This window comes from Agelaius phoeniceus, chromosome 14 (genome assembly GCF_051311805.1).
Source record: "Agelaius phoeniceus isolate bAgePho1 chromosome 14, bAgePho1.hap1, whole genome shotgun sequence".
NCBI lineage: Eukaryota > Metazoa > Chordata > Aves > Passeriformes > Icteridae > Agelaius > Agelaius phoeniceus.
The window spans coordinates 20191245-20211147 of NC_135278.1; the positions used below are offsets into that span (position 1 = coordinate 20191245).

Below are 19903 nucleotides of genomic sequence, written 5' to 3' on the forward strand. Positions count from 1 at the left end.
TCCTTTCAGTGCACGTCCTTTCTTGTGCTTTATTAGCCCAGTTTGTCTGTATTGATTAAATCAGGGCTCTCTGTTGGTTCTAGTTAAATGTGCATTTAAAAAGTTGCTGAAGTGGCCTGAAGGTGTCCGTGTCTGCCCTGGGAAGGAGGGATGTGTGAGCAGCCTGTGGTCAGTGGGACAGGTAACAGCAGTGCAGTGCTGCCAGCTGCCTGCTTTAGGGGGACTGTGCTGGGAGTTCTCTGCCTTTCCTGGTGAGCTGCAGAGGGCAGAGGCTTTAGAGGGTTCTTTAGGTGTTTTGTTACATAACCCCAGGTTTATCAAGTGCACAGGATTCTTTTTAGATTTACAAATGATAACATAAAGCATGAGGCAATGTTAAATATCCTTTTGTCTTTGCTTTCTTTAATATATTGTGGGAAAGGGTCTTTTGCAGCAGTATTTTCAGTATCATTAGAGGTCAGTTTTTAGGAAACTTATCTACACTTCAGCTCTGAGAAAAACTAAAATTGTTACAATAACTAAAAAAATACAATCCTTACAGTAATGTTATATTGAGGAATTACTGGTCTATGTGGGGTTTTTTTCTCCTAACATTTCATCCTTTCCCTTAAGTCTCTAAGAGGGCACAGGACATGGTTTGTGGGTGTCTGTCTTTCTTACCAGCTTATTTCTTCTCATGTTCATTTTTTCCCATGCTTGGAATACATTAGGTGTCATTTGCAAAGCTGTGCTTCCTGTTTTGTAGCTACTCCTAAGTGCTGACCTTGATCCTGTATGTATAAGATCAGCTGAAAAATCCCCAGACGCTTTCTAAACTGAATGGAAATCCAATCATCTGCCCTGGAAACTCAGGGTGAAACTCAGGCATTTCACTTTTGAGGTGAAATACCAAGGAGCAGGAGGGATACAATGGTGTGTGTATGGCTGTCCCTGGGGTGCAGGAGGGCAGTGCTGGGGTGTCCTGGTGTGGAACACCTTGGCATCCTGCAGCAGAGGTGTCCTGCAGCCAGAGGTGTCCCTGGGGTGCAGGAGGGCAGTGCTGTGCTCTCCTGGTGTGGGACACCTTGGTATCCTGCAGCAGAGGTGTCCCTGGAGTGGAGGGGGACAGTGCTGTGCTCTCCTGGTGTGGGACACCTTGGCATCCTGCAGCAGAGGTGTCCCTGGGGCGAAGGGGGACAATGCTGTGCTCTCCTGGTGTGGGACACCTTGGCATCCTGCAGCAGAGGTGTCCCTGGGGTGCAGGAGGGCAGTGCTGTGCTCTCCTGGTGTGGAACACCTTGGCATCCTGCAGCAGAGGTGTCCCTGGGGCGAAGGGGGACAATGCTGTGCTCTCCTGGTGTGTCCTGGTGTGGGACACCTTGGCATCCTGCAGCAGAGGTGTCCAGGGCCATCCCTGCTCCCAGCAGGCTGCTCCCTCTGGTCCCTGTGAGCTGGGTTTTCTCCTGCCTCTGCTCCCCTTTCCTGTCCTGCCCAGGGGCTCCTGGGGCTGACATTCAAAGCCTGCAGGTTTCCCGTGGGGAGCTGGGTTTGGACACCCAGGTTTGGACACCCAGGCTGTTGCTCCAGGGAGATTGCTCTGCACCCAGAGGGTGCCTGTTCAAAAGGACTTGAAGGAGTAGGGGAGGCTGAAGCTCCAAGTGGCAGCAGGGCTGAAGGGCCAGGGGATGAAGGGGGTAATGATGTCAGGGCGAGGGAGGATGAATTTCTGTGCTCAAAGACATTCCTGCAGCGTTTTCCAGGGCAGGGCCAAGGTGGGAGCCCAGGGTTCACAGAGGAGGCGTTCGGTGCTGCCCAGGGCTGGAGCAGGAGCACAGCACCAGGGCCTGGAGCCAGCACCAATGTCCCTGTTATTTAATGGTTTGCTGTTGTTTCCAGTGCCAAGTCTTTGTCCCTGGCACCACTCTTGTTGACTTCCAAAGGGTATGAGTTTGCCATTTCATTCACAACTTTTTTTTTCCGCTCGTACTTAAAATAACAGCAGATCAATATATTGGATTTATGTGGCTTATATGATCCTAAAATTCACTGTCCATTCCTAAGGGAAGCTGTGGGCAGTGGAAGCCACAACCTGCCCCTTCCTACCCAGGAAAACAGAGCAAATGAGTGACAGTGCAGCTCAGGGATGCCAGAGCTCGTGTAAATCCTGTTTCAAACAGCACTAATGCATGCTTGTGGGATGATCTTTGTTTTGAGGGCATGGATGAAGTGCCCTGCAGTGCCAAGTACCCAAACACGTTCATTATTCTCACCCTTGGCATAGAGGTTACTATCATGTTTCATGGAGGAGGATGCTATAAGGAGGAGAGAAATGTGACCTGGCCTGGCAGGATCTCAGAGCAAATATTGTCTTAATTAACTCAAGGCTTTGCATCACGTGCTTATCCATAGTTTAATGATGCAACTTCTACTGTCTTAAAAATTCTTCTTCATTCTCAAGAACCCTTTTCACAGATCTATTTAAAAATGCACCTGCTAACCATATGCTTGAAAAAAGGCTCCGGCAGTGTAGACAGGAAATTCCAAATTCTTGCCACAAATTAAATGTTGCCTGGTAATTACCAAGGACAAGACGAGTGTGCTTCATGCAGTTATGGGATGATTAGCAAGTTTGGCAATAAATTTTGCTTCCTCAATCTGTCATTCCTCTCAATGTTCCAGCCCTCTGCTCCCTGCTAAGTTGTAATTTCATTCCCCAAGTTATAATGATGAACAGTATCTGCATTATTAAAGTTTATAACAAGTGTGCCTCTGAGGAGCAGGGCTGACCTGCCTGCTCCAAGGGGAGGTGGGGCTGGACAGCCCTGCTGCAGTTCCATCCCATATCTCTGAACCACCCCCAGCATCTCCCTCCTGTTCTATTTGTGGGGTGCCCCAATGAAGGAAGGAATGATGAATCTGACTCCATGTTCTCAGAAGGCTAATTTATTATTTTATGATAATATTATATTAAAGAATACTATACTAAACTATAGTAAAGAATACAGGTAAGATACTTACAGAATGCTAAAAAGATAATAATGAAAACTCCTGACTCTCCCAACACAGCTTGGCACCAATTGGCCAAAGAGTGCAAACAACTCCCAGCAGAATCCAATGGAACAATCACCTGTGGGTAAACAATCCCCAAACACATTCCACATGAGCAAAACACAGGAGAAGCAAATTATTGAGAGAATTATTGTTTTCCTTTTTCTCTGAGGCTTCTCAGCTTCCCAGGGGAAAAATCCTTGGCGAAGGGATTTTTCAGAAAACGTGAATGCCACACCCTCCTGTTTTGAAAATAAGAAAACCCCCTAAAACTGAACGATTCCCCTGCTTTCAGTGCGTTGGGAGCTGCTGCAGGAGCTGCCTCTGCCCAGGGTGGTGAATGCTGTCTGTGTTTCCTTGCAGGCATCCTTCCCAGGGAACCTGCACTTGGTGATGGTCCTGCGGCCCACGGGCTTCTTCCAGCGCACCTTCACCGACATCGGCTTCCGCTTCAGCCAGGAGGATTTCCTGCTCAAGTTACCGGTATGGAGCAGCCTGGGCATGGCTGTGTGTGCCCAGAGAGGCCTGGGCATGGCTGTGTGTGTGCCCAGAGCAGCCTGGGCATGGCTGTGTGTGCCCAGAGAGGCCTGGGCACTGCTGTGTGTGTGCCCAGAGCAGCCTGGGCATGGCTGTGTGTGCCCAGAGAGGCCTGGGCACTGCTGTGTGTGTGCGCCCAGAGCAGCCTGGGCATGGCTGTGTGTGTGCTCAGAGCTGTGTGTGCCCAGAGCAGCCTGGGCATGGCTGTGTGTGCCCAGAGAGGCCTGGGCATGGCTGTGTGTGTGCTCAGAGCTGTGTGTGCCCGGAGCTGCCTGGGCATGGCTGTGTGTGCCCAGAGAGGCCTGGGCATGGCTGTGTGTGCCCAGAGAGGCCTGGGCATGGCTGTGTGTGTGCCCAGAGCAGCTGGGCATGGCTGTGTGTGTGCCCAGAGCAGCTGGGCATGGCTGTGTGTGCTCAGAGCTGTGTGTGCACTGCTGTGTGTGTGCCCAGAGCAGCCTGGGCACTGCTGTGTGTGCTCAGAGCCTGGGACAGAGCTGTGTTAAGCCATTAGTGTAAGAAGGAAGCCCTGCTCCAGAACAGGATGTAGAGCAGAGTTTGAGGTGCATCAGGGGTCGGTGTAGGGCAGGAGGGTGACCCAGGGCCCTGTGTGTGTGTGTGCAGGTGGTGATGCTGAGCTCAGGGGGTCAGTGTGGGGCAGGAGGGTGGCCCAGGGGTGACACAGCCCCTGTGTGTGTGTGTGCAGGTGGTGATGCTGAGCTCGGTCAGTGTGGGGCAGGAGGGTGGCCCAGGGGTCACACAGGCCCTGTGTGTGTGCAGGTGGTGATGCTGAGCTCGGTCAGTGATGGGGTCAGTGTGGGGCAGGAGGGTGGCCCAGGGGTCACACAGGCCCTGTGTGTGTGCAGGTGGTGATGCTGAGCTCGGTCAGTGATGGGGCAGGAGGAGGGTGGCCCAGGGGTCACACAGGCCCTGTGTGTGTGTGTGCAGGTGGTGATGCTGAGCTCGGTCAGTGATGGGGCAGGAGGAGGGTGGCCCAGGGGTCACACAGGCCCTGTGTGTGTGTGTGCAGGTGGTGATGCTGAGCTCGGTCAGTGACCTGCTGACGTACATCGAGGAGCAGCAGCTGACCCCCGAGCTGGGGGGCACCCTGGAGTACTGCCACAGCGAGTGGGTCATCTTCAGGACGGTGAGTGGGGCTGGCCACGGGTGCTCAGCCAGCTGGGGCTCCCTGGGGAACGTCTGCAGTCAGGCACTGAGCACTGGGGGCTGAAGGGAGCCCCCAGAGCCACTGCACCTCCCAGATCACACGTGCACAGGAGCCAAGGGGTGCTAGGCTTTGATGGGTTTGCAGGATTGGCTCCCTCAGGCTCCTATTGAAACTGCTCCCAGAAGATCTGTCTTTAAAATCTTTATTAGAGTTCCCTTAATGGGAGATACCAAATAGGCTTTTTAATAATGGTTGCTTAATGTGATTAATATCAGAACTGTGTTTGGGAAGCAGGGTAATGAGACTGCCTACTGCATACTGACCAAATGCAGAGAATTCAGAGAATTTCCAGTTCGGTTTGTTCCTTTCCCTTTGCAAGAACTTTCATATTGCCAGGAATCAGGAGTTGTGCCTTGCTGTGTGTCCTTGTGCTTCCTGTGCACTCAGTTTCCCGGGGATGCTGTGTCCCAGGTGATGGCAGCTTGGGTTCCCAGTGGGATGTTCTCCCTGTGTGCCTGCACATCCCACCCAGCCGTGTCAGAGCTGTTGGGCTGCCCCGGCCCAGCCCAGCCCTGGCTCTTGGGGTGCCCCTGAGGAGCTGCAGGATGGTGGTGACCCCGGGCCGATTGCAGCCGCTGTGTCCCTGCAGGCCATAGAGAGCTTTGCCCTGACTGTGAAGGACATTGCCCAGATGTTGCAGTGCTTCGGCACGGAGCTGGCGGAGGCGGAGCTGCCCGAGGACATGTTCTGCATCGAGCGCCTGCTGGCCGTGCGCACCGAGAGGTACCTGCAGCTGAAGGTACGGCACAGGGCACTGCCAGCTCGGGGTGTGGCACAGGGTATGGCACAGGGCACTGCCAGCTCGGGGTGTGGCACAGGGCACTGCCAGCTCGGGGTGTGGCACAGGGCACTGCCAGCTCGGGGTGTGGCACAGGGTATGGCTCAGGGTATGGCACAGGGCACTGCCAGCTCGGGGTGTGGCTCAGGGTATGGCACAGGGCACTGCCAGCTCGGGGTGTGGCACAGGGCACTGCCAGCTCGGGGTATGGCTCAGGGTATGGCTCAGGGTATGGCTCAGGGCACTGCCAGCTCGGGGTGTGGCACAGGGTATGGCTCAGGGTATGGCACAGGGTACGGCACAGGGCACTGCCAGATCAGGGTATGGCACAGGGCACTGCCAGCTTGGGGTATGGCACAGGGCACTGCCAGCTCAGGGTGTGGCTCAGGGCACTGCCAGCTCAGGGTATGGCTCAGGGTATGGCTCAGGGTATGGCTCAGGGCACTGCCAGCTCGGGGTATGGCACAGGGTACGGCACAGGGCACTGCCAGCTCGGGGTATGGCTCAGACACAGGGTATGGCCCAGACAGGGGCACTGCCAGCTCAGGGTATGGCTCAGGGGCACTGCCAGCTCAGGGTATGGCTCAGCACAGCCCCAGGCACTGCCAGCTCAGGGTATGGCTCAGGGGCACTGCCAGCTCAGGGTATGGCCCAGACAGGGGCACTGCCAGCTCAGGGTATGGCTCAGGGGCACTGCCAGCTCGGGGTATGGCTCAGCACAGCCCCAGGCACTGCCAGCTCAGGGTATGGCTCAGGGTATGGCTCAGGGGCACTGCCAGATCAGGGTATGGCACAGGGTATGGCACAGGGTATGGCTCAGGGTATGGCTCAGGGTATGGCTCAGGGGCACTGCCAGCTCAGGGTGTGGCTCAGGGGATTTGTGATTAATATTATCCTAGGGGTCAATGGAAGGTTCAGTGCAGCCAGCTGCTGCTTTATCAGCCTGTTGTCTTTGGTGCTCCTGCACCTTCCAGGGAGCAGCACAGGCCCCCAACCCTTCCTTCAGAAGCAATCACTGTGTTCATAGCTGTTCTGTGGGGCTGAAGAATGAGCTCCTTTGCTTTGTGACAGGTTTCATTTACCTAAGTCAAAGAATTGTATCTATTTTAATTTATAATCATTTGTCATTCATGCGACAGCAAGTTCCCAGAAAGATGCCTCTAAGAAATACTGAAAATGTCATCCAAGTTGTGCTGTGTGTAGGCATAATACATGTGTGCATGTTTAGAAAGTATCATTATAGATACTGTCAATGGGCCTCCATCTCTTTGAAAATGAAGAGAGTAATATGAAATAGCAGCTACATGTATTGCAACATGACTCAGTGGCTTCAGCTTTGTGCTCAGGACTGTGGCCACAGTGCAGGGGGCAGATACCAGCCCCACAGGGTGGGTCACAGTGTAAAACCAGCCAGCAGTGCCCACTCTGTGGAGAAATCAAACACATCACGTGTTTTCATTTGCGTAGAAAGCACAGCAGCACTCAGAACAAGCCATCTGTTGCTTTTAATTCCTCATCTATTAATTTCAAATATCAAAATCACTCATTGGCTTTTGCCTGAAGTGAGGTCTGCTGGCTTTTTTCTTTTGTTCCTTCTAAGACCATGAAACACAAAAGCAGATGAGAAACTGTGCACAGATTGTGGTGACAGCAAGACATGGGATCCGTGTCTCTCTCATGACAACCCCAGGACTGGTACAGTTGATTCCTGAATTCAAATACTCAATAAATCAGAATAATTTATGTAGCTGTGATGCTGCACAGAAACTGGCATCAAGCACAATGAAAAAATGACAGAAATTAATTAAACAGCCTAACCAAGAAATTAACCCCACTGATATACTGAACAGAAAAAGTCAAGTCACCACCTGTTTGACAGTCAGGCCACTTTGCTTTATGGATAATGAATGGCTTTGAATCAAAGGAAGACCATGGCTCTGTGCAGAGTGAGGGCTAAGAGGATAAATAACAGCCCCCTGCAGTCTGAAACATGCTGCACCATTGCTCTGCTGAGTCTCCTGCCTGGGCAGTGTCAGGAGATGGGGTTTGCCTTGTGTTCCTCCCCAGGGTGTTTCAGTGACAGGGCTGGCACTGCACACTGGGACAGGGGAGGCTCCTGCAGCTGTGTCCTGCTCCTGGGGCTGATGCTGTGTTTGGGCTGCTGTGAGCTCTCTGGGGCAGGCAGGCACTGAACCCACTCTGGGCTTTCTGAATCCTCTCCCTGAAGAGATTTTGCCATTGTTTCTCTTGCAGTAGAGACCTGGCCATCTCCTGGGAGGGCTCTCACCCTCCAGGGCCAGGCTCTGCAATGGAACCACAGACAGGTCACTCCTTCAGGGCCTCTGCCACCTCAGCTCCTCGGCCACATGTGTTTTCTCCCTCCTCACTTCTGTCTTTGGCCTCTTTGTCCTGAAAATAGTTGACTCAATGCACATGTTTGCTTTGGGGCTGAGCCCAGCCAGCACAGAGCACCTCAGCTGGTGCTGATGAGGACCCCAAGGGTTTAAATTTCCCCTAAGAGAGGTTGTATTGGGTGTGTTGGCTTCAGATGTAGGGGTTGTACTGAGTGCTGCTGTGTGGGCTCACAGCAAAGTCCTGGCTTTGTTCCTCCATGGGATGCTCCTCTTACAACCTCCTCTGCTGACCTTGATGGAGAAGCACAGCCTTCAAGCTGTGGAAAACCCTGCTTGAAGACACGAACTTGTGGACAGGTGTCTCACACCAGCACCACTGCTCACCAGGAGAGAGCTGGGGCTGTGCTGGCCTCCTGAATCATTTTGTGACCTGCTGAATTCATGTGTGGCACTTTCCACCCAGCCTGGTGCCCTGTCCATGGCTCAGCCTCGTGCAGCTCCAGGGGCTAATTCCGTGTGAAGAGGACTGAGACATCTGCTGGGAGTGCTTTGGTCTGTTGGGTGTTGCTGCTTTGTTTCACACAGGGAATGCCTCATCCTTACCTCACAATAAGCAGCCTGAACGAGAAATGTTTTGTGTTATACAGGAGGAGATCACGGCAGTCACAAAAGAGGGGAAGTTGCTTTTGAGCAGTTTTGAAGAGCCAGACTCAGGGGAATGCAGTCAGGACCAGCAGCAGGAGAGGCCTGGGGACTGGGAGACGGTGAATCGGTGAGTGCACTGTGTTCCTAAATCCCCTGATTTTCAGTGGAAACACTCAAATTACTGAGGCGTGGATGTGTTCTTTAGGTCACCTGTCAAAGACAAAGATGCCAGAATTTTGCTCCATCAGGTTGCTGGGTGACTTCTCTCATGATGTTGACTTGCTCTGATTGTTGTCCCCACTGTTGTGATGAGGCTGTGGAGCACGTGCAGGGCTCTTCCCTGCCAGGCCCCCAGGTTTCACCCAGATAAATGGAGATAGTGACAACTGCTTCCCACAGATGTGTGATCACACTGCTCTGCAGTGCTGGTTTCATTAAATCTCTCCCTAGGATCATCTCAAGCCACATGCATATGTCTGTTGACTTCTTCTGAGACCTTGGGTCCCTGTGTACGTGATCTCTGGGTCTTGTCCATCTCTGTCCCCTGTTTGCAAATTGTCCCAGTCTTGTCCTTTTTCTGTGCCCAAGGTTGCTTGGTCAGCTGCGTGAGATGGAGACTGCTTTTGATGGCTTCTGGGAAAAGCACCAGTTAAAAATGGAGCAATATTTACAACTCTGGAAGTTTGAGCAAAGTTTTCAAGAGGTAGGATCAGATGTGCTCCCATTGGCAGAAGGGAGAGGTGGAGATCTGTTGGATAGAAGTTCTTATGCTTTTTCTTTTGAGAGTGTTTAATTTATGCTGCTGTTCCTTGACTGTGGCAGGGCTGGCTAGCCTGGGGAGACGGCTGTGCTTCCTCCCTGAGAGCTAATTTAGGTACCACTGCCCTGCAGTCGCGTGGATTCTGCTGATGGAAGCATCTTTCAATTTACAAATTAGTTCTTGGACACTAGTTGTGTTATTGGATTTAGCAATCGTAGCTCAAGTGTGATTAATTTTGGGCTCAGACTGCTTTCCTGCCTGTGCTTTGTATCCTTTTACAGCAATTTTCTTCTCTGTGTCCAGGTCAAGAGTGCCATTGAATTTTTAATGGGGCAGCAGGCGGAGCTGCCGGACACCGGCGACAGCATCCCCCAGGTGAAGCAGAGGCTCAAGGAGCTGGAGCACTTGGATGGCCTGGCTCAGGTGAGGTGGCATAACATGGCTCAGGTGAGGTGGCATAACATGGCTCAGGTGAGGTGGCATAACATGGCTCAGGGGAGGAGGGATAACATGGCTCAGGTGAGGTGGCCTGGCTCAGGGGAGATGGCATGGCCTGGCTCAGGTGAGGGGGGATAACATGGCTCAGGTGAGGTGGACTTGCACAGAAGCAGCACCCACGAAACACAGGAGCCACACTCTGTATTTGTGGTAGGTCTTTGTGAAATCACCTGGCTCTGTAATTTGTTGGTGAGTGCTGCATGAAGGATTGATTTCATGTCTCTGCTCTGAGCAGCAAGGCTGTGATCACTCTGAAAGCCAGAAACAGGCTGTTTAATTATCAGAGTTAAAATAAATTGCTGAGCCACCGTGAAGATCCAGAACAGATAAATGTCTGAACATGGGGGAGGCGTGGGATTTAATGAGCTGGAAGAAGAATTATTTATATTTTAAGTGCTTTAGCTATGCTAATAGGCAGAAACTTGTTACCAGGCACATGGAGTTGCAAAAAAGTTGTATCCTGCCATGTCTGTGAGTTGAACATAACATATGGGTGAAGACTAAGAGATGTAGGGGAAACAAGAGTGAAGAGAAATTATTCACAGGAGCCCAGCTAAGGCTGTGACCTTTGCAAAGGGATGTGCTGGGCACCTGGGCCAGGGTCAGCAGAGAAATCCTGAGGGGTCTGGTCACAGAAGAGAAGAGTTTAGAGAAAGGTCTGAGGCTTGCTGGCCATTTGGAAGACATGTTTGTGGAGAGAGGGAGGAGGATCAAAAAGCCAGGCAGGCAGGGAAGTCATCCCAGGGGAAAGCCATCCCAGTTCCTCCCAGCCCTGGAGAAACCAGAACCAGTACACTGACTGGGGTGTGCAGAACAGCTCCTGTGTTCTTGGCATCAAGATAAACCTTAACTACTGCAATTCCCTTTGATGCCTGGAGCACGGTGGGCCTGAACTGGAATCAGCTGAGTGTATTCAGGGTGTGGCTCCTGGAGGGGCAGAGATGCACTGACTGCAGGCACTCATTGCCCTGCTGCTTTGGTGAAATATTGTTTTCTGCTTCATCCTCTGTATGGATAGGAAGGTTTTCTCCCCAGATGGTGGGTGCCATTTTCTGCTGTGTAAGCCACCCCTGCTGGCTACTCCTGATGGCAGCCATCCCCAAGAGTGGCTGTGTTTCAGTAACTTCTTTGAGCTGGGTCTAATAAGCTGTTGGAGGCCTATAACACACCCAGATAGCTCAGCTACCCTTGGAGGCATAAAAATCAGCAGGATGGCTTCTGTTGCAGTGTTGGAAACAAAAAGGTTTAATAAAAGGCAAAATAACAAACAGAAATACCGAGCCAGGTGCAAGAGGTCCCTGCTCCTGGTGAAACACTTCACAAAATCCATTAGTTTCTTTGTTCTATTCTTTTCCTACTTAATTGCCTGGGTGGGACTTTTTGGCTTCTGTCCAATTAGCTATCCTTACCTTTGAGGTGAGGACCCCCAGGTCCTATGAGGTGTCTTTTCACTCAATAGAGGAGAGAAACTTGTGGGCTTATTTCCTTTTTAGGGGACAAAGGGTAATTTTGTCACTCTCAGCAAAGAGCTCAGTCCTACGTGGCTGAGCCCTGGTGAGCTGGGAGGGCACCCTGGTGTGTGTGGGCACTCTGGCACCGTTTCTGCGTGTGTGCCAGCCTGGGCTCTCCCCTTCCTGCAGGAGCTGATAGGGAAGGCTCAGGTGGTGATCCTGCACGGGCACCAGCTGGCAGCCAACCACCACTACGCCCTGAACCTGATCTGCCAGCAGTGCAACGAGCTGCGGCACCACTGCGACCTCCTGGCTGAGCACGGCAAGAGGAAGCAGCTGCGCCTGCAGAGGACCCTGGAGCTCCACAGCCGCCTTCAGCAGGTACCGTTCAGACACGCAGGGCTCTGAGGAGATGCTTGGTGAGCTCCTCCATGGGGCTGGCCTCTCCTCTTGGCTGGAAGCATCTGGAGTCTGCAGCTCTTCCTCACAGTTAATGGCAGGGAGGTGTCCCCAGAGGCTGGGGGAGCCCCTTGGCAGGGAAGTCAGCACGCAGGTATCTGCTGCTGCTGCTGTGAGGGCAGCAGAAGGAGGTGGGCATCTCCACAGAGCACCAAGCTCAGCTGCTGCTCTAGGTGGTGCTTTCATGCTACATCCATGAATTCACTGACTTTGGAGGTTTTCCTGCCCAGTGTGACAGAGGTGATGCTCTCACATAAACTCCTGCCCCTTTTTCTGAGGGATTTATTAAGAATGAACATGGCTGAGTGTGAAATGAGGTGACAGATTGGTAGATAGACACAGCTGCTGTGTGCTAGCATGGAAGTGGAGTCATGTGGCTCCAACGCTCTTTGATATCTTAATCAGCATCAAATATTCATTTAGGGAAATTCACACTAATTAGGCCAGAAGGCACACGGCTGTAATGTGCTTGAGGCCAATTAAGAGAAACAGTGAATTTTGACCCTGTTCCATTTCCCTGTTTCGGGGAACTGGGGAGCTCCTTTTTCCTCTCTGTGTGCTCCACTTCAGCACTGTGCTGATGTGTGGGACACAGTTCCTCAGCCTGCAGCACAGGGGCCTCTCCTGGGCTCCTTGCAGGCCTGGCTGGTGCCTGGGGTCTGGCTTGGGGCCGTGCTGGAGCACAGCATGGTCCTGCTCTCCATGTCTCCTGTCCCATTCACAGCACTGGAAATTCTCTGTTGTTCTTGGCTGGAGCATCCTCTTACCCCTGAGTGTGTGAGTGCCAGTATCACACACACACCACAGTGTGCCAGTGAGCCCCAGTCCAGGTCTGCACTGAGCCTCAGAAACCTGCCAGCCTCCCTGTAGGCTGCAAAGTGCCCACTTCAGCTTTCCCAGCTGGAGAGAGAAACACCTGCTTATCCCTGTGCCCCATGGCAGGCACAGCTGAGGGCTGCAGCCACCTTACAGACAAAGTGTGGCTTTGTGCTTTCTGCTGAAACACCAGTAAGTGCTGAGCTCTTGGGGATGCTGCTGGCTGCACCCAGGGCCAGTCAGTGATATTCTCATGAGGGCCTGTGCCAGTGGGGGTTCCTGGGGGCCCTCACTCCCTGTGCTGTCCCCAGGCTCTGCAGTGCTGTGATGAAGGTGCCTACCTGCTTGCCAACCAGCAGATGGACAAGTGCCAGTCTAAAGAAGGCGCTCAGAAAGCACTCCAGGACATAGAAAGATTTCTTGAAAGCTCTTCATCCTACTTGAACTATGATCCCCAAGCCCTGCAGGACGATTTTGAGTCGGTTTTGACACCTGAGCTGAAGGTAAGCAGTTCCCCAGTGAGGAGTGAGGAGCAGGGCTGGGGTGTGTGACAGTGCTGGCAGCCTGGCAGCCCTGTGCCAGCTCAGGGTGAGCTGGTGCTGACTGTGGCTCCCCTGGCTCTCTGCTCTGTGTCAGGGTGAGCTGGTGCTGACTGTGGCTCTCCTGGCTCTCTGCTGTGTGTCAGGGTGAGCAGGTGCTGACTGTGGCTCTCCTGGCTCTCTGCTGTGTGTCAGGGTGAGCAGGTGCTGACTGTGGCTCTCCTGGCTCTCTGCAGGGCCAGGTGCAGGTGCTGCAGGGGAAGCTGGTGATGGGTCAGGGTGAGCTGGTGCTGACTGTGTCTCCCGTGGCTCTCTGCAGGGCCAGGTGCAGGGGAAGCTGGTGATGGGTCAGGGTGAGCAGGTGCTGACTGTGGCTCTCCTGGCTCTCTGCTCTGTGTCAGGGTGAGCTGGTGCTGACTGTGGCTCTCCTGGCTCTCTGCTCTGTGTCAGGGTGAGCTGGTGCTGACTGTGGCTCTCCTGGCTCTCTGCTGTGTGTCAGGGTGAGCAGGTGCTGACTGTGCCTCTCCTGGCTCTCTGCAGGGCCAGGTGCAGGCGCTGCAGGGGAAGCTGGACAGCGTGCGCAGCATGTTCGAGAGCAGGCAGTGCTGCTTCAGGAGGCTGCTGGACAAGCACGTGAGGCCCGTGCAGCTCGTGGCTCCTCGGCCAGAGACCCCACCCCGGGCCAAGTCACCCCTGTTCTCTCCTAAGCACGGTAAAACGTCCTGCACTTATGGATTTCCAGCTGGTAACTTTGCTGTGAGGCTTAGGGTGGTTTTGAGAGGCTAACTAAACCTTGCTGGCAGAGAAAGAGTTATTGGAGAGTGTTAAATACATATCAGGGAATTTATGAACTTCCCAGTGTTTGTGCTCCCATACCTATGTGAAGGATGAAGTTGGCTCCTTGTTATTTATTTCCAGTCCCCACTCAGTGAAAAAAGAGCTGTAAGTAGTGCACACCTCCAGTTACTGGCATCCTGCTGGGCTGGAAACTGGTGAGTTAATACTACAGGGGAAAAAAGAGCAAGGTTTATCAATTTCTTGGCTTGCCTGTTCTCTGGGGCTGTCTCGAGCTGGAACTGACACCAGGTTAGACTGATGTTTGCAAAGGAGCTTGGAGAAATGAGCAGCTCAAATCTCATGAGCAGAAATGAGTTGGATGCTTAACTCCTTTTGATTCTTTCAGGGTGTCTTCCCTAAATCCCAATTGTGGAATAATTATGCCCATAAAGTTACAAATTCTCATTGAACTGAGGTCACTGAATGTTCTGCCTTGGTTTTGGTAATGGGATGTGGCACCATGTTAGCTTTAAATGATAACATTAAAACTTTCATCCCTGGTAGCCCTGAGTGTAGCAGGCAGAATTAAAAGAGATTCCAAAGGAACATCCATGAATTTTCAACCAGGGACTTGCTAAATTATGTCAGAATATTAAATTCAGTGATCTGACTACATAAAAGCAATTAAACATTTGTGTTTTAACACAAGGGTTTATGATGAATTAACAAATAATGGTTATGGTGAGTTCTAGCAGGTGTCATACAGCAGCAAAAGCAGCTTCAGTTCAGGGAATGAGAAATGGAAATAGCCAAGTGAGGGGTGGGAATGAAGCTGGATGCAGTGAGGGAAATGAAGCTCCTCAAGACTCAGACCAGTGCAGTGAATAAACCCCAGATTTCCTGTTTGCAGGCTGATGCCACCCTCTCCAAAGCACATCACCCTCTGAAGCCCTTTCCTCCATCAGTAAAAGCTCTGAGTCTCCAGACTAGAGCATTCCCCATTTCACCCAGCACAGCTCTGCCAGCTTTCTAGAAAGAGGAAAGGGTCAAAGACAAATTATTGACCTAAAGAGCAGGGTGAGTGGGTGGCCAGCTCTGTGGCTGTTGTGAGAGCACCATCCCTCAGCTGAACTTTTTCCTTGCCTTTGTGGGACACGGGTGTTTCTGCAGAGGCACCAGTCACCTGCAAAGCACAGGTGTGCTGCATTAATCCTGCTCCTGGAGCAGGGCTCAAGGGTGCCAAAGACAAAAGGCTCCTCTTTGGAGACATGACAAGAGAGCTTTTGAATCGAGTCTGTTTGATAGCAAACATCAAACTGCTGCAGGGCTGATGGGCACTGAGCTCTGCTGGCAGTGCTTTGGCATGGATGTGTTTTATGGTGGGGCTGGAAACCAAACCAGCTCTGAGCACATCATTTTGTCTCTGTTCCTTTCTTCCTTATGTTTCTATGCCCCATTCCCCCCTCTGTCTCTGTCTGAGGACAGATGCTTCCTCTTTTATCTTTGCCCTGGGTTTGAAGCCTGTCTGAGAAATGTGGTTCTAATTTTTGAACCATTTTTTTGGGGGGTGGGGAGAAGGGAAGGGTAAATCTGTCCCACCTGAGCCCTCAGGTGTAGTGGGATGTGCAGAAGTGGCACTGAGAGCAGAGTCCCTCTTGCAGGAGGAGCTGGTGCCCATGTCCCATCCCAAATCCCTTCCTGCCAGGGCAGTGCCCCAGTGCCCCAGGGCAGTCTCTGAGCAGGACCTCTGGCAAGTCCTCCCCTCCTTTGGGTGCTCCCAGGTGTGGTGGGGCAGCTGGGCTCTGTGTGCAGCAGGCAGAGCTCTCAGGTGATGCCTGCAAGGCCAGGCTGTGCTCCCCTCCCTGCAGGCTGTCCCCAGAGCCCCTCCAGCATCTCCACAGTTCCTTACAAAGTGTTTGAATGATGCCATACAGCTACTGCAGAGACTGATGCTTTATTTTTGAGCTTCCAGTTTACCTCTGTAGCTCGATTGCAACTTGCAGTTATTTACTGACAGTATCAATGCATTTGTGCAAGATGGAGAAGCAGTTTATTACAGCTGAGCATCTTGCCCTGTGTTCACCAAAGGACTTTAAAACAGTGTCCTGGCAGGGGGTGTTCTTTTTTGTAGTTTATTTGCTTTTATTGTTTTTGCTGTTATCATATGCTCAGGCTCCAGAGACTTTGTTAGGTTTTGATTACTGTGTTCCCTTAGTGAGCATTTTGTTTTTCCTAAATATTTGTACTTTATGACCGTGGGCTGTGCTATGTGGAATCAGTATTGTTTGGGATAAATACCCTTTATTTTGTCAGTCTGCTATTAGTACTAGCTAACTAATTATTTATTCTTAAAGTGTGTCCCCTTTTCCTTCCTGACTTCTTCGTTTCTGTCTGAGGAATCCCCTTCACCATAGATATACATTATGTAATTCTGCTTTCTTCTATCCAAGGTGTAGATTTTAATTCCAGTTTGAAATTTTCATTTGATCTCTCTCTCCCTGGGAAGAAAACTTCAAGAAAAACTCCAAGTTCTCGCAAGGTAAAAATTATTCATGGAATCTGAGTTAGTTTTATGGAAAAAGTGAAACTGCTCTAAAGATTGAGTGTACTTTCGATTTGGAGGTGCCCTCTTTATTTTCTTTTTTTCTTTTTCCTTTTAAAAAACTGAAGCAAACCCAAACCCTTGGATGCCTGTGGTTTAGTTGGATTAGTCCAACACCTGAGCTCTGGACTGACTGATTTTACAATATCTGGGTACCTATTTCCAGTGTGTTGTTCCCTGAAGTTATTTCTTACATAAGAGAGGTGTGCATTAGGAAATATCCCCATGCATAGATATTTCCCCTGTGGGAACTGTTCCCTGGCCTCCTCACTAATGACTTATGTTCCCAGTATTTCAGATTCGTGTAGCAGAGTAATTTCTGGGAATTTTTTGCTCCCCATTACGTTGTTCCCTTCTGAGGTTTGCTGCCCAGGGCTTTTTATAAGGAAGCACCTTTCATCCTTCCCCAGGGAGCTGCAGCAGGGCTGGGCTCCTGCTGCCCCTGCAGGCCCTGCTGCAGCTCTGAGCTCTGCCCAGTGCATCCCTTTCCCCTTGGGTTTTTCCCTTTTTTTCCTTTCCCCTTTTCCCCCCAGATCGAGGTCATGCACGACTACCAGGAGAAGAGGAATTCCTTGCAGTACTTCATTTCAGACAGTGAGGACAGCTTGGATGTGCTGAAAGGGTGAGCACTCGGCCCCTTCACACCACCTAAAGGATGTTTGTTTCTGCCCAGTCCTTGCCCCATCCCTGTGTTCCTGCAGCCTGACCCAGGAGTCCTCTCCTGTGCTTTTACCTCTTGGTTATTAATGGGATCACACAATGCTTTGGGCTCCTTGAACTGCACTGATCACTTGTGGGGCTTTTCATAGACACTCAATAATATACTTCTAATTTTTCTTCATTTTAGGCATGTGATAAACGAGCTTATAGAAACAGAGAGGGTGTATGTGGAGGAGCTGTTCACTGTTCTGACGGTGAGTGAGCTCTGCAGGTTCCCATTGCTGTGCCCTGGTGACTTGTGCAGAAGGGCACCTGCCACTGACAGGGCAGCCTTCCACCAGTCTCACAGATCCCAATCCAGTCATAAATGCCCAAGGTTGCTCCTTAGGTTTTCTTTGCTGGAGGCATCTGCAGGAACAGTTGGTGTCAGGATGAGCTTTTCATCTGCAGTGAAGGAGAACCCTTCTGTTTGTACACAAAAGCACTGGTAATTAGCCTCAGCAGTGCCTGTAAAATATACAAAAAGCTGTTTCTCTTGACTGTTCCCTAATTTCCTTTACCTTTAGGAGACAAAAGGAAGCAGCTTGTGTTTTATCCTTGGAGAATCCTGTCTCAATACTGTGAAATGGTGACTGTATGAAGCACATTGCTTTCTAAAGCAGATCATGATTCTCATGCTGTCGTTTTAGACATTACTACTTTATTCCAAAATAACTCTTGCTGATGGCCAAAACAGGGAATAAAAGGGATATTGCACTTAGGAACAGGGAGATCATATTGAAAGTCTGTTCATGTTCCCTTTTCACCTGCCTTTGGGGAGATGGCAGCTAAGTGAGAGCCCTTTTCACTGGCAGGGCTACAGAGCAGAGATGGATAACCCTGCCATGCTGATCCTGCTGCCCCCCGTGCTGAGGAACAGGAAGGATGTTCTCTTTGGAAACATGCCCGAGATCTACGACTTCCACAACAAGTATGGGGCTGCTCTCCTCCCTCCCTCCCTCCCTCCAGGCTGATCCCTGCTGGGACCCCCAGAGCTCTCCCTGCTCACTGCTGCTTCTTGTCCCTTCTCCCATCTCTTGCAGGATTTTCCTGCACAGTCTGGAAAGCTGCCTGGGAGCGCCCGAGAGAGTGGGATGTTGTTTCCTAGACAGGGTGGGTGAATCCTTGTCACTTCAAAGCAGACTCCCAGGCCAGGCTTTCTCCTGGCTGTCACACTCTGCAACGCCTCAGTTACGTTGGTGGGGTGAGAGGCTCCTGGCCCTCAGCACCAGCAGCCAGGCCAGCAGAGATGGCAGAGCCCCAGCTGTGACCCCAGCTGTGCTTTTTCCACCCAGACTGTCACTTGCAGACACCAAAGCTGGCAGCAGAGGTGAAAGCACACACGGTCTGGGTGCTGGCCTGGCAGGATCGGTCCCTGAGGGTGACCTGCCCCTGGCTTGCCTTGCAGAGGGAGGATTTCCAGATGTATGAGAAGTACTGCCAGAACAAGCCCCGCTCCGAGTCCCTGTGGAGGCAGTGCTCCGAGAGCTCCTTCTTCCAGGTGAGCTGCTCCCACCCCCTGGGGCACTGCCTTGTCCTGGCAGCCTCCTCACAGCCCACAGTGCTGCAGAATGCTCACAAAATGCTCACAAAAGGAGATGTTGGTGTTTCTTGTACCCCAGGAGTACAGGGCAGACCCACAGGTTAATTTGCATGTAATTATCATATTTCTTTAGATGTTGGTACCATTCAATGCCTGGACATGAAACCTTTGGAGTCATCAAACCCCACAGCTGTGCTGTTGGAATATCTGCTTGCAGATGGTGCAGAACTGACTTGGTCTGATTGTGTGTTGCAGGAGTGCCAAAGGAAGCTGGAGCACAAGCTGGGGCTGGACTCCTACCTGCTCAAACCCGTGCAGCGCCTGACCAAGTACCAGCTCCTGCTGAAGGTATGCCACGTTCTGCTTCCCAGGGCCATCAGCAGAGAGGGGACATGAAAACATCTCCTGTTTTTCAATTAGAGTGACCTGTAAATCAGCATCAAGCTTTGGGTGACATACTGCTTGTCTGGGCCTCTCCTGGACTGCCTTTCAGTGCAGATGAGTGTTCACATACCTGGAAAAGGAACAGGGGCTTGTGACAGGCTGTTCTTAAGGAGAGCAAGACTTTGAATCTGTTCAGTGATGCAGAACTACAGAAGTACTTGTGAGAAAACCGAGCCAGAGATGATCATGAAGATCTGATGAACGAAATAAATAGTTGCATCTCTTTTCCATGGGTGTTGATAGCACCTGTAAACTTTAATGCATTTATTCTTGTGGATAAATCTTGTGCATTTATTGTTCCCATCTGAGGCAGGGCAGTGCAGTTATTCTCACTGTGTAAGACAGGAGTTACACTTGGGTAGTAGCTTCTGAACCTCCTTCCAGCCTCCTGAATGAGTATACATGCAGCTGTAGGTGGGCACAGGAGATCTGAAATGGAACCAGTTTCATCTCAGTGGTAAAATTCTGTCCTCCATTCACTGACCTGAAGGCTCTGGGTTTTATAAATTCTGTTCCTTGTGCCTGCCAGTCTGAAGACAGGCATCTGCTGCAAGCTCCTTTGAGGGCATGTTGGCTCTGATGAAAACCCCAGCCTCATTTCTCACATCTTACCAAGCAGGAAAACACAGCACAAAGGAATCAGAATGTGATGCTGCTCTGTGCTGACTCCATCCTTAAGGAAACATTAAAATAGGCCATCCCTCCCTGGCCTGTCCCCACCACATACTGACTGTGCTTCAGAGAGAGCC

At 51.4% G+C, this 19903-nt stretch overlaps 1 protein-coding gene across 6 annotated transcripts in view; it reads left to right on the plus strand.

Moving 5' to 3' along the window:
• Window positions 1-19903, plus strand: part of MCF2 (MCF.2 cell line derived transforming sequence) — a 55811-nt gene that overhangs the window by 21974 nt on the left and 13934 nt on the right. For all 6 annotated transcript variants that reach the window (XM_054641221.2, XM_077186199.1, XM_077186198.1 and 3 more), the window contains 16 exons: window positions 3391-3510; window positions 4592-4708; window positions 5379-5528; window positions 8569-8693; window positions 9155-9269; window positions 9630-9749; window positions 11465-11656; window positions 12862-13053; window positions 13630-13801; window positions 16317-16405; window positions 17002-17090; window positions 17316-17382; window positions 17983-18098; window positions 18211-18280; window positions 18576-18668; window positions 18966-19058. In XM_054641221.2, the coding sequence (XP_054497196.2) occupies window positions 3391-3510; window positions 4592-4708; window positions 5379-5528; window positions 8569-8693; window positions 9155-9269; window positions 9630-9749; window positions 11465-11656; window positions 12862-13053; window positions 13630-13801; window positions 16317-16405; window positions 17002-17090; window positions 17316-17382; window positions 17983-18098; window positions 18211-18280; window positions 18576-18668; window positions 18966-19058 (1920 nt within the window). The remainder of the gene's footprint in view (window positions 1-3390; window positions 3511-4591; window positions 4709-5378; window positions 5529-8568; window positions 8694-9154; window positions 9270-9629; window positions 9750-11464; window positions 11657-12861; window positions 13054-13629; window positions 13802-16316; window positions 16406-17001; window positions 17091-17315; window positions 17383-17982; window positions 18099-18210; window positions 18281-18575; window positions 18669-18965; window positions 19059-19903) is intronic.